General features: G+C 37.2%; 3 protein-coding genes across 3 annotated transcripts in view; 2 read left to right on the top strand and 1 right to left on the bottom strand.

Moving 5' to 3' along the window:
- The window catches only part of Gycalpha99B (guanylate cyclase 1 soluble subunit alpha 2), a 48,194-nt gene extending 39,551 nt beyond the window's left edge, over positions 1-8,643 (top strand). Inside the window, exons 4-11 of the mRNA XM_033345223.2 lie at positions 3,806-4,151; positions 5,215-5,596; positions 5,959-6,138; positions 6,616-6,754; positions 6,871-7,037; positions 7,119-7,262; positions 7,908-8,062; positions 8,181-8,643. Of these exons, the coding sequence (XP_033201114.1) occupies positions 3,806-4,151; positions 5,215-5,596; positions 5,959-6,138; positions 6,616-6,754; positions 6,871-7,037; positions 7,119-7,262; positions 7,908-8,062; positions 8,181-8,379 (1,712 nt within the window). The 3' untranslated portion in view covers positions 8,380-8,643. The remainder of the gene's footprint in view (positions 1-3,805; positions 4,152-5,214; positions 5,597-5,958; positions 6,139-6,615; positions 6,755-6,870; positions 7,038-7,118; positions 7,263-7,907; positions 8,063-8,180) is intronic.
- Positions 1-16,505, bottom strand: part of Gycbeta100B (guanylate cyclase soluble subunit beta-1-like) — a 112,161-nt gene extending 95,656 nt beyond the window's left edge. The window contains exons 1-2 of the mRNA XM_076624460.1: positions 16,343-16,505; positions 12,892-13,023 (exon numbers count right to left, since the gene is read on the bottom strand). The gene's annotated coding sequence lies outside the window, so the exon portion shown is untranslated. The remainder of the gene's footprint in view (positions 1-12,891; positions 13,024-16,342) is intronic.
- Positions 16,506-16,642: 137 nt separating this feature from the next.
- kek5 (leucine-rich repeat, immunoglobulin-like domain-containing kekkon 5 protein) overlaps positions 16,643-20,624 on the top strand; it is a 413,026-nt gene continuing 409,044 nt past the window's right edge. The window contains exon 1 of the mRNA XM_076624520.1: positions 16,643-17,284. The gene's annotated coding sequence lies outside the window, so the exon portion shown is untranslated. The remainder of the gene's footprint in view (positions 17,285-20,624) is intronic.

The raw sequence follows: 20,624 nt of genomic DNA, 5'->3' as shown, positions 1-20,624 counted from the left end.
TATACGACATATTAAGTGGAATCATTCAATATACACTTTCATAAACATCATTGTAATGTCTTTGTTGTTGCATCCAATATTATTTATTATTAAATGATTGAAAACATTCTGTTCTAGTGCATGGTATATGTGACCTTTCCATGTTTGTTTTTCAACTATTATTAATGTCATGTTACCTTTATTGAAATTATTGGATTGAAGTATGAAGTGGTGGTTGAATTAATTATGTTAATAAGTACATATATATGGAACTATAATATTTGATCAAAGATGTTTTTATAAAAGTTAATGTGAATATAGTAAGAATTCTTTCGGATGAAAAACTTGTTAAATAAGTGATTGAATCGTATTTTATCCTGCGTAAAATTCGGAAAGAGATATGTCGTATAAATTCGGATTTATAACACCATAAATTCGATGTCCACGGGAGGGACATTTATGACATTGCCTGGTAAGGTTCAGAATCGACGTCGAGTTGATTCAGGTTAGGTTTCGAAACCAATTGAGGGACTCTGTGGGAAATGATACAAGTACATTTTTTCCCAGAAACATGATGAGTACAGGAAATAACACAAAAGATCTGTATTTATCTAGAAAATTTCGCTATAAATTTCCAATCCCTTACGATATTGTTATAACGTTTTATAAAAATATTATACACGTATATTAATTGTCTAACGTTTAGAAGAAGTTCAAAGATTCGCTTAATACTTTTCTCATTGCTATTTCTCGTCCACTTAGATTCCGCGATTTTGTAAAATTTAAAGAAATTCAAATATTTGTAACATTATAATAAACTATGTTGTTTGATCCTCCTAATATGTTCAATATTTCGTCATTTATATCACTTACTTCTCCGAGTATCTTAATTCATATATACTAAGCTAATAGGTTAATCTTAGTTCTTTGCTCCCCCTGTATCCTGAACATGTTTACCTCTTATAGAAGTTTCGTTGTAGTCGACGACAGGCTACGAACTCAGACTGCCAAGGAGCCATCGATTTGTCAAGCTTAGCTGGGCGATTTGGCAGGCTGTCACAAAAGCATCACGCGATGTTCCAGACGATTGGCCATACGTATTATATAGGCGGTCGGTGACCGCTATTGATTATCGCGCGCTGCCAGTGACATTCGGTGGGAAATAATACGCGCGGCCATTAGAACTAACCGGGCCAGGTCGCTTCGATTTCCGGATTTGCAAGGGAGCTAACCGCCGCTTTATCACGGGAACTCGATTCTATCGGTCGTTTATCGACCGCACGACCTCGAGGTCGACGCGTAAATTTTTCCCACCTCCTCAACGCTTGGCCTGCACGCCGCTGATTTCCTTCTAGGAACTTACATTTTTCAATCGAGCCGCAATGGAAGATAGAAACTGCGATCGTAGAGTTTTCTACAGAGTATGTGGAGAATGAACTATGGAATGGAATGAACTATGTTCGAAATTTTATACTAGCATTGTAATTCGAAGATGATTTTAATTGGAAAAAAGACTTGAGACTTCGGTTCGATCATTCTGATATGCGTTGTTGAGTTGCATTTGTTTCGTGTTACTTCAATATCATCGTGTTTGAAACAAGCTTTAGTAATAATTCAGCTGAGTGAGTTTCTTCTTCATCACTGTTAGAGGTAAAAAACATTCGAATCTCGCAATTCAGCTATTCGATCGATCGATTCTTTTTGTCGATATAATAAAACCCAAACGCAAAAACGGATCTGTGCTGAATCTGGATATTGGCAAAGTTCAGTACTCTTGAAATGCAAAAAGCAGTCCTTAAGCACCCCTATAATTAACGCAAGAACCATCATTCCTGAAGTGATCCAGAAATTTGAGATTGGTAATTATTTACTCAGAGAAAAACACGTACATGTATAGTAGCATAAATCGCAGATTTTGTCCAATTTACATCAATCTATCTTCTTTAAAATCTTCTTCTTAATCCCTTGAAAACTTCTGAAAAATTCAGTCAAGCTGGAAAATTCTAGAGACCAGAATTACAATAACGGAAGGTGCATTCGGCAAATAGAAATCGTCCGATTATCATCAGATTAGAAACCCTCAGCGTGTAACGATCGGAATTTTTATTTGTTTCCTCCATTTTGCTTGGTCTTTATCACAGGGACAGGGAGATTCGAGTAATTCGTCGCTGGTCGTCTCGTCAGCGAAATTACGGCCGCATTCAGTCTGCTGTGACGAATATCTCCCTGGAACGAGAGATCCAACCTCTCTGTTCTGATTTTCTTGTTGTTTTTTTTAATTGCTCCATCCATCGGGAAACATCGAACTTGCCGGACATGAAAGATATTAAACCTTCTGCTAGCTACTGGTATTTAAAACGTATAAGTATGTCGTATAAAGCACATTTCCTACGACTTTGGAATTGAAAAACAACGATGTGCTCGGGTGCGGTTAACCGATTATAAACGTGAAACATCGTAAACGTAAAACGACAATGTTGTAAACTTTGAAAAATCCTGACTTTCAGGATGTTCAAACGGTCAATACTAAATACGCAGCATTAAAAGTCGCGAAGAAAAAACGTGATCTGTTTGTTGAAATTTCTATAAGACTACGTCTGCTCACTGTCCTCGTGCGAAAGAGACCTTACGCATTCCATTGAAACGCTCGAGAAATAGCTAAGTAATTAATGAAATCAGGTTAACTGATGCGAGAGAAAATGTGAGAAAATCGCAGAGAATTTGAAGAGACAAATGGGCTTTTCGAAAAAGAATTACAGCGATGTTCGGGAAACTTGTTAAGTATCGTAAATTCAGCTGAATAATGTTCCAACGATGGAGTGTGGGACTTTCGTTTCCACGAAAGAAGTAATTGCTGAAGTATTTGATTGGTGATAAACGAGGATATCGATAAACCATTTGTTGATTGTTTGCTGCATGCAGTTTTTGTTACTGGCGAGTATTTATATGGAGGAAGTTTCTACAAATACGGTTGGTAGCTCAACGAGATTTTTAACGAACGCGTTGTCCCAGACTTTCTACCGAATCTCTTAGAGTTAAATCTAACATTGTGCGCTAGAAAACCACATTCGAATAAATGACACGTAAAAAATAAAAGTCATATCGTAGGAGGTATCGTTTCATTCATAATTAACTGCACTACAAGCAAGTAAAACAAGTGAATTTACATAATTAACAGCGGTTTATTAATACTTTTCGTTGAAAAAGGAATGTGTGTTCATTTATCGAGTAATACTATCAGCAATTAACGACCTGCCATTTTCCACGCAGATACCTTGAAAAAAATATTCGAATAAACGTATAAGAAAGCAATCAAAAAACCGAATAATTATCCGTAAAACATTTCGTGTAATTTTCTGTCGCATTTGACAGTAGGTACATTTAAATTTCTGATACAATAAACCCCCGAGCATTTTCCAATCATGCACTTTCCAATCTAGTTTCAAATACTTCTTTTTTAGCTTTCTTTGCCTATTTTTTGCATGTTGAAACTTTTATATTATTCGAATCCTATAAAATCCACAATTTCCAAAGTTCGAGAACCAATTAAAACGATCAATTCACCTTCCAAAAAATGCCAATTATTCCTACTTCGATTCAGCATCTATCGAAGGAACATTTAACGGTAAGTATATACCGTAGGTCACTCCTGACCCACATACACGAAACTTGTTCGAACGTAAAGCACCTAGGTCAGCGTTCGAATTATCTGAACAAGCGGTTCGCGTTACTCTTCGCCCCCAGTTGCGAAAGGTCCATTTTACTAGGACTGCGTCTAAATGACTACGTCGACTAAGTTGAAGCTAATTCAGCGAACCTTTTCCAGATGTGAACGTGAGCATATTTTTCGATCAGCTTGGCCAGGAGCTGATTTATACTGCTTGCGTGGGTCTACTTGAAAGAGCGTTCCGTTGCCTCGGGAACGATCTGACGGCTTTCCTGACCACCCTCGATGGCGTGAACGATGTCGTGCAACACCAGTCCGGATCCGAGGCGGAGGCAGAGTTCGTATGCATTGCCACGCCGGAAGCGATCGAGCTTCATTTTACGACTGACCACCCGTCTGTTGCGTATCTATTAGTCGGTAGCCTAAAGGGCATCGCCAGACAATTTTATAACGATGATGCCAATGTACATATTCTACCCGACCCATACAACACCAAATTTTTTAGGTAAGTAGTTTTCGATAATGCATTTACATTCTTTTTATTTTGTTTTTTGTTTTTATTCCCTCTACAATGAAAAATCTCGTACATGCTTGTTTACAGAACGAATTTTTTTATAGTTCATTTTGCGCTTAGTTACAATCTCCAGCGAATGAAATAACTGTAGCAACGGCATATTTGAATATAAAAATTGTAATAAAGTTGGTACGCAGAGGCGAAAACATAGTCACACACGCGCAGAAAGAGGGTTGGCAGAATTTAATCCAGAAAGCGGCTCCTCAACTGCTTTTTATTCTGCTTCCATGTACCGTTATAGATTTAAGCTGAGAATATGTATTTGAAATCTGGTACGTCCAACGGCCAACTTGCGATTTATTGATCGTCGGAACACTCGAAACGAATAATACGCACCGATGTACGATAGTTCTGTGTAACATTCAAAAGAACAATATTTAGTATTTGCTCGTTCGATCGGTAGCCGCTGTGCGTGTAGACATCGTATCGCTCGATTTACACCTATACTGAAAGAGTTCTAGAAATTGCGCCACTATGAAGTGGTCAAATATTGATCGCCGATGTTTGCAGACATTTAAACCAGGAACATACGGACAGCCTGCCGATTTCAAGAACTTCATTATACATTCGCCATAGGAAACGAATTCGTTAAATAGTAAATCTGCTTCCAATTACTTCTAAGAAAAAGACACCGTCCAAATAGTTCGAGCCCAGTTCCGTAATTAGTTCGAATTAGCTCCGTTTTAATTAAGGCACCTTGTAAGGAAAATCGATTCGCACAATGTATGATAGAATGAATTCAAAAAGTAATCAGCAATTTAATAAGTAGATAAGAAATTGGGGTTGCTTTTGTGCATCTCTATGAAATTTGATTTGAAAAGTTATGAAGTTTGGCGATTTGAATATCTGGAGATTGAATACTTTTTGAAAATTGAAGTATTTGAAAGTCTGAAATTCAGAATTTGATCTAACCTATAACATGGTTCGACTTTGTACACTAACCGGAGGCACTCCGTCCTACAAGCGTAATGACGTTCACTGAACTGCTTCGCAGGTATCATATCACTCCAGAGCGCTATAGCGAGCATTTGGTGGTCGATCCGGAGATCGACGATAATCTCGACACGGTTACGTCCCCGTTCCGTCCACTGTCGACCGAAGCCACGGACCTACGTATGGGGGTAGCAAGCTTCTGCAAAGCCTTCCCATGGCACTTTGTGGTTGATCGACAATTAGAGCTGGTGCAGCTTGGAGTCGGATTTATGAGGATTTTCGGGCATCATCTTAACCGATTAGGAAGAGAAATATCGACGTACTTCGCTTTTACACGACCACGCGGAGTTACTTTGATCTTTCATGAGATACTGAAGCGCGCGAATACACCTTTCGTGCTCACCCTACAAAGACCGCAGGGCGTCGATAAATATCCCGCGGAGGTATCTGAATATACAATGTTATTCTTATGCAAATCGATAAAATTATTACACGTACAACGATCAGACCTTTGCCGAATTGCATATCGATGCACGAAATCAAAGATTTAACTTTTACCGTGACAGGGATCGAGATTAATCTCTGATTAAATTTTGTCACGGTTGCTGAAAGTTTGAAGGAATAATACGAGATGAAACTAAATTAGCCTTTATGAAGATCGACGCAAATCTAATTCGATCGAAGATTGTATTACGTTATACGTATTTTTAGGATATTTCTGTAAAATGTTGAAGCATCGAATATATTATCCATATCGAATAGAGTTACAAAAATTTTACTACTAATAGGATTTCAATCATTCCAGGGTTTGGAGATGAAAGGTCAGATGGTCCATTGTCCTGAATCGGATTCCATTCTATTTGTGAGTTCGCCATTCTTGAACGGTCTAGAAGGATTAACTGGTCGAGGACTTTTTATATCTGATATTCCATTACACGACGCCACGAGAGACGTTATCTTGGTTGGGGAACAGGCCAGGGCACAGGTATAATAAAATTCACATTTTATCCTCTCTCCGGTATCGTTACATTTATATTTATAGAATTCATATGAGCGACAATATTATACATTCCATTAAGCGATGCGTTATGTTATGAGCAATGTAAAAGAGAATTTCAACTTGCAATTTTATCCGTCGATGAAAATTTCATCAATGAATAGTTCTTTTGAAGTATTCATTAGGATTTTCAATTGGGTAGAATGATGTTCAGATTGTAATACATCTTTAAAGGACGCGTCTGTTTGAAAAGATTTTGATTCCTCAGGATAGAGGGCAACAGCGTACAGAGCGTTACGTTCTAGATGGCGACACTATCCAGTACAGTGGATGGAATCAAACATGTGCTGATAAAGTCGTTCTCTTTATAAATCCATTATTTAAATTCTCTTTTTTTTTTTTTTTTGAAAATTATATAATCATACGGAAGAATAATTTTAATTAAAAATTAATTTTCTGATGCAGGATGGTTTGAGAAGACGGATGGATAAATTGAAAAGCTCTATAGAAGAAGCAAACCTAGCTGTGTCTGCGGAAAGAGAAAAGAATGTCAGCTTGCTTCATCTTATATTTCCTCCAGATATAGCAAAGCGTTTATGGTTGGGTAAATATTTCAATTACGGTTAAACCAATAGAAAAGTCCTAGTATTTTAACTTTCGTTTCTTATTTGATCTTGAATTGTAATTTTATCTGAATTCAATTGCATATTTTTCTTTCAGGGGAGACAATCGAGGCAAAAACTTATCCTGAGGTGACGATGCTTTTCAGTGATATTGTCGGTTTTACAGAAATTTGTTCTACCGCGACACCAATGATGGTTATCAACATGCTTCAAAACCTTTATGAACAGTTTGACTCATTTTGTGGCCAGTTAGATATTTATAAAGTGCGAATTTTACGCAAATGAGTGTATTATCTTCTAAGACTTATTATGAAGATATTAATTAAGTTAAAATCAAAATTTCAGGTGGAAACAATTGGAGATGCCTACTGCGTTGCATGTGGCCTTCATCGTAACACTCACATTCATGCACAACAAATAGCTTGGATGGCTCTAAAAATGATACAAGCATGTTCTCACCATTTAACTCACAAGGGTAAACCAATAAGGGTGAGGAAATATTTACGTGTCCTTAATGTATTTTACTATTGGGTTTGTATCCCATTGAAGATAGATACCTTTTAGTTGGGAAATTTTTTTAATAAATCTTATATCAATTAAAAATGTCTCCGACAATGTTAAAATTCTAATCAAATACTATACACGCATGTAGAAATGACTAATATTCCACGTTATACACATATTTCAAGGATATGGTATTTAATTGTTTACTATTCCTATTTATCAGACTATTAAAACTTTTCCCATTTAAAGTATCCCTTGCTTGCGATGACAGAAAGGATGATAAGTAAGGTGACTGCGCTACTGCATTAACTTTCAAAGTAGGTTACGCCAGATTTAATGCGATACAGGCTATAGTTCACTACAGTTAATAATTTATTACTTTGTAATTTACGTCGGTATAATTAAATATTGTATTCTTACGATTTTAAAATTCATTTATCATGTTTGTGACATTTCGAAATTTTCATATAATGGTAATAACACGAAATAAATGTTACATATATTATTTCTTCCTAAAATTTTTTAATTTGAAGACTATAAACTGCAAATGTCTTCTTCTAATTGATAGAATTCCAATTTTTACTTCAATTTTTAATAAGGGAAATATTCATAATGAAAATAATATTTTAGATGCGCATTGGCATTCACACTGGAATGGTACTAGCAGGAGTTGTTGGAAAAAAGATGCCGAGGTACTGTCTTTTCGGACACAATGTTACCTTAGCTAATAAGTTTGAATCTTTAAGTGAACCTCTTCGTATCCACATTAGTCCAACGACGTATGTGTAAGTATTTTCCACTTATAACATTAAGGATATCAAATCGATAATATAGCAGTGTACTACGTATATATATTCTTACAGTAAGTCTCATGTCACTTACATTGTGATTTGTTTATGGCAGCTTATTGAAATATCCTATATCAGGATTTGATCTGGAACCACGACAAAAGGAATTCTTACCAAAGGAATTTCCAGCTAACATAGAAGGAACGTCTTACTTTCTGAATGGCTACAAACACAAGGACGTTGACGTCACTTTCCCGTTGGATTTACATATTCAGAGCGCGATCAGGGAATACGGGCTCGGGAGCAGCGTGTAGATACTTAAATAATAAAAACCATTCCAACGAATATACGTCGTTCATGAATGTCGCTATACCAACGTTACTCTGTCCATACTAACAACACTTTCTCGGTAAACGTCTGTTTCTAATGAGTTCACAAACTGGTACCGTGTAACAACGCTGATTCTAACCAGCCTAAACGGCCAATTCCCGGGCCGATAATATTTATACGCAGAGTATTAGGTTACAATTATTATATACTTATGACCATGTGAGCAAATAAATCTGTATCATAAATCATCTGATTTATTTAATTTGTCGACATTCCACCGATATCTACTCTGTCACGAATGCCACATTCCTTCATTAGCGGCCGGATATTAACGCTGCGTAACTTTATCATCCGACATTGATCGATCTACAAATTTGTGAGAGATAAAAAGACAGTTATCATTTAATTAACTTTATCATATTACGATCTAAATAATAAATAGCCTGCAGTCGAGTTTTACCAACAAACATTCTATTTCCCAAGCGTATACAACTGCGAGAATATCAATATCTCGAATGCTTACCGCGAGTCGATATAGCGCCATTCTTTCATTCCGTTCCTTACTAACCACTATCCTTTTGAAACCGACCAGTTGGTTTTATTTTTGATAAGACTTGTTCCAGATTCGAATCTTTTACAACGTGATTCTTTGTTCGTGGAAATAATAGAACAATTTGTATTCTTTACCGAAGAAGCCGGTTATCGTTACAGGCTGCTCCGTGGCGCCTTGTCCGACCAGTTCTTTCTTTCCTTCCTTCCCTTCGACCTGATACTCTATCGGTGCACTTTCCCCCGCGACATTACTTATTTACCATGGTACGTTACGTTCCCGTGATCGCGTCCGTTCCGGTTTCCTCCTCGCCACCACTGTTTCCCTTGATTTCTACCATTTAGCCGCGACGTTAATGTCTCGAATGTCGTTTCATTTGCACGAAACCCATTGTCCAAGGAAAAGAAATGTGATCGTAAAGGAAGACGAGTGGAGTACCTATGTTTAGTCGTGCTGAGATTTAAATCCTACCAACGTCTCTGACTTCCAGATCGATTTCTAAATTAGTATAGCTCTCTGTTACTAAATACTAAATATTCTTTTAATTCTACACAGATTTTTTATTGATCGTTAAATTTCTTTATGGCTACTATCATCGCAGGCTTCAATTACATTTTATGATATATTCTCTTAAATAAATGTCATTTTACGAATAGAAATATGTTGTTCATATTTATAGTTCACCAAACATCTTGATGTTCGCTATGTTGACTCATGGATATTAATTTAACTTAAATGCTACACATTATATCGAGACTCGTCAATTTCAAAATGTATAGAATAGACTGTGCAAATAATCGCTCTTCTTCGAACATCGTAATTGTTTTTTCGGCTTTATTTTGCAAGATCTTTGCATGACCATTTCGAATTGGCGTTTTCATGATTTCAACATGTGAATCGAATTTATCTTTCGTTCCAGAAAATAATCATAATCTATTAATAAGCATTGTAAACAAACATATTGAACAATTAAATCCATACGATGCAATTGATTGTATTAAGAATTAAAGTGTATATTACAGATAATTGTAAATATTACATGTATTAAACGTATAATGAAATAATGACGTTCAATATGTCGGTATTATATAAATATAACGTAGCAATTCTAAAAAAAATTGCACAATTTTCCAATAAATGTTACAGGTATTAAATTAATGCAGCAAGAAACTGTAATATTTCAAGGACAACTAATTAGAATGTAGCACGAAGAAGATTTTTTAAATTGGTTATGAATTTCGTTATTATCGAATTTTATTTTCAACTTCATTGGAAATCGGTTTTTGAATAACCATGACTGGGCTAGCCAGTTCAATATGTAATAAGACAATGGTAGTATTACACTTTCACAGATCGATACTCGAGTGAACTTTACTTTCAGCTTCGGCTAAAATCTACAGATAATCATGGCACAATCTGATACAGTAGAACTCTCTTTATTGGAATGAAATTTTAGTTAGTGCCGGATTAAATGAAACTCCTGTGAGATTGAATCCACTTATCTAAATGTGAATTCCTATTATTTGAATGAGGAATCGTACGTAGTGAACGGAATTAGGAAGCCACTATTACATGAACTATCTGTCATATGGCAAGTTCTAATAAATGGACTATTACCTTTAATTAAATACTAATTTTTCTTCTATTTTGTTATAACCACACTTTATAATCACTATACGATTTCATATTTCCTTATAAAAACAGCTGACAACTAGACATGAAACAGATATTTCCTATGTTACTGAAAAAACATGCTTTCACTTTCCGATTATTAAAAATTTGAAACCCCGTTATCAAGGAATTACAACCTTTACGCTAGACTGATTTCATACCTTTTGCACAAACTATATTGTATCATTAGTGCAACCGTGTCATAGGGAGAAAGCAGGATCGATAAATTCTTCCAATATTAACTTCGGTTGTATGAATTATTTGTTCCCTGATAGTAGCTCGAGATAAATGAAGTTCTGCCGTAATGGTTTCCAGTATTGCAAAAGTAGCCAATCACGCGTTTGTTCGAAGGGTCCCTGTACTGGTTCGTACTATGTCGACACTCATAATTCCGGAGCATACACGCGTTATTTTACCGAGTTGTCACAAAAGAAATCGGGGGAATAGCGTAAAACTAAAAAGCCGGCAAGAAAAGAATTACAAAAGAACCGGCAATGTCCTGGTTGCCTGGTTGCGCGGCCGCACACATAATACCGGCGTATCTGACCGCGTGCTTTTTCGCGTTCCTTGCCTGTGTAAACGTACCTTTACTATTTCTTATGCTGCCATTCATCGCAACGAAACCCGAGGCCGTGCAAAGAGAAAGAAATTAAACATTGGACCTTCCGGCTATGCCGCGTAATCAAACGCCGCTGAAACTAACGAAGCAGTCCGCGGAATGAGACAGACAGAGCCTGATATCAAAATACAAGAAACGAGCCGGATACAGAAAAAGAGAGAGAGAAAGAAAAAAGGAAATAGCACGCGCGAGAGTAGGCATAGGGGAATAATAACTTAGATGACGTGCAATGAAAAGTACACGTAGAGAGAGAGAGAGAGAGAGAGAGAGAGAGAGAGAGAGAGATAGGCCAGCGGAAGAAGGAGAGAAATGAGAATATCTTCCGTTTGCGAGAACGAGCATCGTGAGCATCATAGCCATACAGTATTATGTCTCTTCTCTTCAAAGTATGACTATGGTGGAACGAAATTACACGTAATGGTAGAAAATGACGAAGGGAAAGTGGTGAACAGATGAGAAAGGACGGTCGTATTGATGAACATTTATAGAGGAAAAAGCAGCTAAAGGTCGACCGTAAGAAACTACGGCGACTTCTGAAAGAAAAGTTACTTGGATTACGCTGATCGAGATGGCAATTTGGGTAATCTCTCTCAAGCTTTGTTCGATAATACTCATTTGGAGCATCCGATAGAGATATTTTAGAAGATATTCCGGTCAATTTATTATTCATTGCGTGAACAGATTAATATAATAATACGAGAGTAATTTGGAAAGTTTAAAGGTTAATCCACAGATAATAGGAATATTTGAAATATTTGGCATGATAAAACCGACCATTCATGTCATAAACGATCTTAAAGTCTAGTAATTGAAAGAATATATTGAAAAATGAAAGAAACTTGAAACCCAAAGTCGTATATTATCATTATCGGATCACGTGAATTTTTTAAGTAATCCTGATGAAAAAGAAGTGATAGCTCAATTTCGAGAACGTTCGTCTAATAATGACGTCCATTCATCCGCCAGTCTGTCGACAATGGGTGCAAATTAAGCTTGACTGAACGGAGCATCCTAAGCAAGAGATAATTTCTTTCTTCCACTAGCTGATTCATAATAATTCGAATTCGGTAAATATATTGTGTGTTGAAGTTTACAGTATCTCCGCTTTACACTCGAAATGTACATTATTCCATCCGAATGAGTACATTGTTCCCGTGCCAGGGATCCTCCTTGCAATAGATTGCTCATTGTACGCTAATGCACCGAAGTAATCGATTAGCGAGCACTTCTGTGCATTTAGAGAATCATCGGACGTGTATGTCAGACTATTAATTAGGTGACGCATCTGGGCTCGCGGCCACCGTACGAAATTTCACAAGTTTCAAATCCGTTTTAATTGGAAACGCGAGTATCATCGATCGAACAAAACGCGACAACTCACCGTAATATCTGTTGAATGAAACGTAATCGATGCTAATGAAAGTATGAAAGTATTTTGCGCAATATTCCGTGTCACTGAAAATAATTTGAACGAAGTTCATTTCCTTCAATTTAACGCGTTTCTACATTTTTGTCTTTACGCATTTAATTAGTTATGGTAAAATACAAAAAAGAAAAAGGGATGAAATTGAGAGGTTAACTCGAAGGATAATAACTTACAAGCGAGTTAACTTTCATTTTTACATAGCTACGTAAATACTTTAATAAGATACTCACGTGGTTAAACGCTGATGGTAGGATATTTCAACTATCCCAAGTTTAATATACGCGGCATTATCTACATTCTCAGCTTAATTACATTCTCTTAATAGTTTGTAACAGCTCCAAGTAAACTGATACTGAGGTATCCTGAAATTAAGAAATCATTTTATTATGCGAAAGAATCGAAGTTCAGTGAATTATTCGAATTATTTGCTACTAATGATTTACGTCTATGTTTTTGATATTTAAAGATATGTAAAATTATCCACGGAAAACTGTTGAAGGATAAAAAGTATTCGCAAAAATGTTCGCAACTAAAGTATAGTACAAACAAAAGAACAGAACACGAGGAAAAGTTGTGCATCATGGAGTTCTATACTTATACAAGCAGGTTAATGAGTGAAAAAACTTGGATGGACATTGTATTTAACTGAAATAATGAAAGTTTACCAATTACCAGAGGAACAATGTTTGTTAGATACTTTGTATATTTTTCACACCTTATAATTAACTAATCGTGTTGAAAAATGTCACGAATTGATTTAAGCTTAGGGTTGCGTTATATCGTGCAACTGGAACAACTTAAAAATTGCGGAATATGTAGATACTTCGAAAACTTTATTAATTTCCGTTGAATTTCCATTCATAGGATTTAAGAATTGCTTTTTTAGAATTTTTTAAAAATATCACAATAAAAATAATTCTTTGACATTTGTATAGGATTAAATAATCGATAATTAAATAAATAAGGAATATCTAATAACACTTATTACTTCGTCACAGCTATAACTGATTTTATTAGCAAGTTTTAATTTTACGCTCAGTTTTTGCTAGAGAACATAAACATTTTTCATTCTTCACGTTTTAGTCCCTGCTCATCCTCTTCCCATGGCGAACAGGACAAGTATGAGACAATGAGACAGGCTTGAAAAATTACCGCAGTACTGTCTACTGCAAAAGTTTCATTAAGAAACACTTGGTAATTTATTTTCGCACCTACAACCGTGTAAGTCCTCTCTTTTTATTCAAATCTTAGTAAACAGAATCAAACAAGTTTGCTACAGAGGTTCTTAACAAAAAAAGATTAGAAGTTCTTAAAAGAAAGAATCCTTAGAGAAACGAGATAATGATTTAACATCTGCGGGTAAAATCGGTATAAATATGTATCAACAATATTTCTACTTTATGACGGTATCGATCTTCTTTCATCTTTGAAAGACTGTCATAAAAGCTGCATAAACTGGAAGAAAATGCAATAAAGTCGAAACTACTTCGTTATCAATTAGAACATCTTAATGGAATGCTTTCGACGGAATATGTCATATACAACACGATTTCCGATTCATACCTGTTCTCCCATATCTATTCTCATAATGCGAGCACGAATGCACGATATTGAGATACGCGTGTATTCTTTGTGCCGTTTCATTCAACTGTCTCTCTGATCGATTCGCTTATTCGATTAAACTGCAATGACTTCCGGCTTTTGGAAACGATCCGAATATTAAATATTTAGCGAATACCTCGCTGCGCAGTCGTTTATACGTACCAAAATGTCTTCTTCCCTCTTGTTGACAAAAAAATATTCGAGTATAAACATGGCGCGGTCGAAATTGTTATACACGCGGACAGAAGATTATTCTTTATGAAAGAGCAAATCAAACGAGCAGAATAAAATTTGTTCGCCCGAGGCAGTTTTCGAGGCATACATACACATTTATATAGCTAATATAAAATACGGTCCATTGATTACTATAATGCTCCTTATAGTTAACTATGTAAGTGTATAATATATATATTTTTGAAAGTAAACCTTGAATGACACTAACCTTTGTTTACTTCTGCGTAAGAAATCATTTTCTGTTTCTCATTATAAAATATTTTTGACCGCACCCCGAACATATGCATACGAGAAAGAAGGAGAGCAAAAAGAAAGGAAGGTACATATACGAGCACAAGTTAAAATTATTGGTATTACGAAACCAAAAATTTATCGCGGATACGAAAGCTTACATCTCGTTTCCGACTAACGTACTGAATTTTCAAACGCGCAACACCAAACCCTTTAACCATAATAATTCTACATTGTATACGTATCGTCAATATCGTACGCAATTCACTACGGAAAAATATTTCATGGACAATTTATCCTACGATCGGAATAACGGGACGTTATCTGGTATTTCTCGGAGTTGCACGAAATCATGGTTGATTCGGTTAATCTGTTCACGCGCGGGAAGAGATCATATAAAAAACTATTCTACGCGAGATATTATTAGCGTAAAAAGATATTTTGTCATGAATGGGATGAGGTCGAGAGACGATGCATGAAATACACGAACGAGGGGACTATGGTGAATGGAACGTAATTTATTCAATTGCTACTAATAAATGGTGTACTCCCGAACAGCACGGTAGATACGCGCGACTAAAAATTCGCCCGCCATTGCCACTCCCTCTGCATTCTGATTTAACGTTGATCAATCGTAACTTCGGCGTTCGAACACTAACATACACGAAGAGAAAACGAACGATCCATTTCCACGACTGATTCGTTCCACAATGGCTATTGTCTCTGACGCGTTTATTTACGCTTGGCAGCCTTGCCGACTAACATTTCACGAGCCTAAAAAACGCCGAATACAAAGCTGTCGCTAACGATTTAAGTCGCAATAAATACAATTATCCAATTGCAAAGGTAACGTTATAACCTACATATCGAACGATGGTTACGTACAATTCATCCACGTTAGTTCGTATTGAATAGTGACCACGAAGCGAGAATATCGGCAACACGATGCGTTCTCGCGTATAGATTAAAAGGAATTCCCATGATCGAATCGATAGAAGCGAAGCGTGCTCGATCGATGAATTCTAAAGTTTGCGCCGGAACTATTGGATTTAAATTACACTCATCGAACATTTACACCTGTACAATAGAAAAATATAGTCGACCATACGTCCATCATGTCGCGCGTAGATTCGACTCTGTTTCGAGATAACTCGTGCCACGTGCTCGCCAAATGCGTATACACTATACATGCGTCTTCGTATGTATTCACAATCCAAAAGAGATTGTTTACCGCGACCCGCGTACCGTCGTGTGAATGTCGACCGTGTTTACCGAGGGGGCTTGGGAACTTCTTCGTAGAAGTGAGGTAAGAGCGATAAACAAACTAACCTCGAAGTTTAGTGGTTACATGCTAGACTGACAGTTAGATATATTATACATATACATACTTGTGACTTACGATGAACTTAAATCATACCTCTGCTCTGGTGGCAGTTTGAGGTACTTCAATAAAAGATTTGACTTTGATCTTATAGATTTCAATTCATAGTTAAATAACTAATCTAAAAAATCTATGATGCACTTCTTATGAGATACAAATTTTATCCTATAAAAGATGACTTGAAACGATATATTGAAGAAGTGGATAATGTATTTAGAATGAATGATTCTTACCATTGAACGTGATCACGACGCATAAAATGTACAACGTCGTACCAGGATCGCTGTCTCGTTATATTTACAAAAATCGTGATTGTTATTTTCGGATGGTATTTCTGCATCGGTGAATCGCGAAGAATTTGATTTAGGATGTGCAGAACCCGTACGAGAAACGTACACTCGAGTTTCTAAGGAATCGAAATACAGAGAGACCGGCCAAAGACGCGTGACGCTGTAGGTCGGGTATCGGCCGCCAGGAGCGCAGCAATCGCGTACGCTAGCCTCAAGACTTTCTCGACACTCAGTCTGCCGGAGTCTGCAGCGCGCGAAAGTTGTATGTGCGACGCATAGCGTGTGTTATATCGGGCTCGTACAGGATTTCGTTCGCGCGTCAGTGCTCTGCGATCGACGGTTTCTTTATCTTTGTGCAACGTAATGTGACAATCGGGACGCACGCCTCAGTTCGTGATCGATATCGATTCTCGCGGTATCGAACGTGGATAAATAGATCGCAAGTGTCGCTGTTGTCGTTTTTCGTTTCTGTAACTCGTCGAACGCGTTACCACGTGATTTTTCTCTAGAAAGTTTGTAACGCGGAGGCAACCGTGTTTTTCGTGCGGCGACTTACAGTGAGTGTTTTGATCATTTCCGGAGTGTGATTAATTTGCGAGTCGTTCCGTGAGCCTTCGATGTATATCGATATATACACGATGTACGCGTTGCGGTGAAAACGGAGGGAAAAAGAATTTAAGCGGGAGTGGCGTTGGTAGTTTCGTTCGTTTCGTTTCGTGGATCAGCCACTCTCTGTCTTTGTGTGTGTCGCAGCTGCGGCGTCTCTCGCAACTGGCCAAAAGAAACAGAGAAGGAAAAGGAGCAAGGTTGCTGGTGGCGGCTCCGATTGACGGATAGGATCGTTCCAGCTTCCAGCAGCGGGCAGAGCGTCCACCTTGTATGGCAGTAAGTGTTGATATTTTTTTTTCTTTCCTCGACCGGACTTGATTATTCTCTTTCTCCGCGCGCGTCTTTGACTATGACCTTCTTGGGATGTACACGAATAAGAGTAGTCGATCTCTTACCTTACTAACCCCCTCCCTCCGTGGCACACGAGGCAGACGGTACATTCGAACACGCTCTTTTCTTCGAGTAACCTGGGCTCGCTCGGAATGGAATCTTGCCTTGGGAACACGAACCACCACTGTACGAGGAACTTGAACGTTCATCTCTTTTCTCTCTAGACCTTTCGTTGCTTGAACTTCGGTGAGCAACCGGCAAGAAATGATCGTCGTGCCCTGATCGTTCGATTTACAATGTTTTCGCGTCCTCGACAATACTTAAAAGCCGTGCACCATAAAGTTATAGTGATTCTTTTCGAAACGAAGTACCATCGCGTTGTCGTTCGAAAGTTCAGAACACCGAACCTGTAGTTGGCAGGTATTCGGGAGCAAGTCGACCAATCAAAAAACAGTGCCGATCCTACGCGGTCGTTCCCTAACCGTTACAAAATGCCCTGATTGTGTTCAGTCCTTTCGAATTAACACGCTCTCTAACGTCGCCTTCCAAAGGTGTTCCAACGTGTACCGTAGATTATGCGTTAGAATAAATCACCGTTTCTTTTATCGATTCCTTCAGTTGTGTTTCTAGGTTTTCATGTTGTAAACGTTTTACGTTATAAACGGTTATTTAGGTCTTAAGTATACTATGTATAGGTTATAGGCATCTCTATACTTTCAGCGAATTTCATTGATACACGCTATAAAGGAATAATACATATATGCGTTCTACTTAATAGTTCTTATGTGTTATATTTGAAGAAAACAGAAAATGTTTCTGTTTTACATAATTAAACTCAGTGATTTAAGTATAGGTGTAACATCTAGATAATATTTTGTGCTCGTGGTGATAATCGTAGTAAATTGTATGTTATCTATAGGAAATATTCTTATATAAAATACGTAGTACTTGCAGGGATAATGGTACCTTTTAGTGCGAATTTTTTAATAGATATATATCTCATTTATATAAATCCCTATATAAAATCTGAAATTCAGTAAATTTCGTGATTTGACATTAAGTCTTTTAAAATTTATAAAAAATCCAGATATCTAAGTTAACCTACTTACTGTGCTATTTTTTATATAATCCTCAACATACTTTCTAATTTCCCTCAAAGCTACTATAGTGCAGGGCCCTTAATGAAATTAATGATCCTTTAAAGAGATACCAGAAATGTTTCATTGATTAAATTCCATTCACTGCTTCTGAGATAATGCACCCTTTCTACTTAAGTGCATTTAAACCTCCAGTTTAAAAAACGCTTTTGCTTTGAGTAGTATGCATTTTAAGTAGTCTTCTGTGTAATTTACACTATATAGGTACAATATTTCTATGAAAATTATTTGTTAACAAATAATCGTGCTATCATGTTTTTCCATCGCTATAGTTTTCTGATTTCAAACAAAATATGAAAGAATTGTCATTTCGATTTATCGTCGGGTTTTTTTTGACAATATTAAAGGTATTTTTGTTTGTTAAAACAAAAAGGAAATAAAAATTTGAGAAGTGAAACAGTGTTAAAATTCGTTGAAAGCAGACCACTGTCATCGCTGTGTCACTCGCGTTTCTAAAAAAGAATCTAAAAAAGGATGAATCAAACCTGGGGCTACTCGACCATAACATTCTCCGCATTCTCTGCTACCACTAGACGCTGCTAACCGACTGCGCGAATTCATTCGGTTGCGAGACATCCTGAAATCGAAGACGCATCACGTATCGCGTAACACGTATCTCGGTACAAAAATTCCTCACGTCGGCAATGTTTTCGGTGGCTGTCTGCTACGACACCATGACGCGTGAATCCGCGTAAGATAGAAAATCCCGCTTATCCTGGAGAGGAGCTATATGCCCGGTTACACGGGAACGCGACCGGTAAATGGTGACACCAAGAAAGGGCCCCCAGGTGACACGATACACGCGTCTCTGTACGCATTTCGTGCAGAAGTATCTCGAGCGACATTTGTGAGACAAAAGACGAGAAAAAGAGAAGAAACCAAATAAAAAGAAATAAAAAGAAATAAGAAAAAAAAGAAAACATGTTGGAATTTTCTTTATAATTGCCTAAAAGTTTAAACATTCGATAGCAGATAAACGCGTATTAGCGAACAAAAACAAAGAAAACAAAAATAAAATGAAAAAAGAGTGAGAAAGGAAAAACAAATCCAAAAGCCAGGGTGCCAGGGTGCGTAACGCATTGGGGTCGCTGGGTTTCCGAGTTTGCTAGCCACGCACGTAAATCTGCCGGAGAGTCGTTAGTCATGCTTTATTTCGCTTTAGTTTTCCGTACACGCTGAAATAGCATCAACTTTCCAGGAAGGGGCTGACTCACGCGCTTTTGAAATCCATTCAGAAAGTGACGAATGCCCATGCATGCCACGCACTACCGCCGGCTGGCCGCGCGCCACATGTGTGCCGGCTAATGGCTCGTCTTTCGTTTTATTGCCGCATATGCTGACAATGAAACGTTCCATGGATTTCGTTTTAGCCCCGGTTATCTCTACGACTCTAGAAATTGAATACCGATCGAAGAAGATCTCGATTCGGTTTCTCCGCTGCTGGGTAACCCAGGCCAACATGTGGTATACTTTCGTTCTTATGGATCTGAATATCTGTTACTTAGCACATTGCCGATAGGTAATGGGAATTCTCGTTTTCGTATAACATATGTCGACGATTGGAAGTGAAACTGACAATGAGAAATCTCGTTTTGGAACATTTGGGTTATTTCGCCAGTGTTTTTCAAATAATGATAGCTTTTTTTCTTCGAGCTGACGACCTTTTCAGGTTATGATAGAAATTGAGTATTTTGAACTTGACTAGAAATTATTTTCTGTTATTAACATATTCTAAAGGTAAATATTTTAGTAGAGGAAATAATACATTTATGATGAATAGGGAAAGATTTTTCTACCTCACAGTTAGCGTTTCACAGTTAATATACTGGTGACCTAATTTAAACGAAGGTATTATCTTCCGCGTACATTTCAAATTGCTTACTCTTAATTAAGCTGTAGAGTATATCACCTTTCATATAAGAATTCTGTAACCCAGTCTAATTGTTAGTAGGGAAGCAGAACGTTGTGTCAGGTTGCAAGGGCTTTATTCGCATCTTTGGAAGTAGGATATCGATGTAATTAAATTATCATAAGTTTTCAGAAACTTGTTATTATTAATGAAGTATTTAAGACGCTTTACGAACCTTTTGTAGATCCATTTACTTGTGAAAGCACGAATTATACATCGA

This window comes from Bombus vancouverensis, chromosome 2 (genome assembly GCF_051014615.1).
Source record: "Bombus vancouverensis nearcticus chromosome 2, iyBomVanc1_principal, whole genome shotgun sequence".
Lineage (NCBI taxonomy): Eukaryota > Metazoa > Arthropoda > Insecta > Hymenoptera > Apidae > Bombus > Bombus vancouverensis.
Note: the sequence above shows the minus strand (reverse complement) of the source record. Positions and strands in the feature narration are given on the sequence as shown.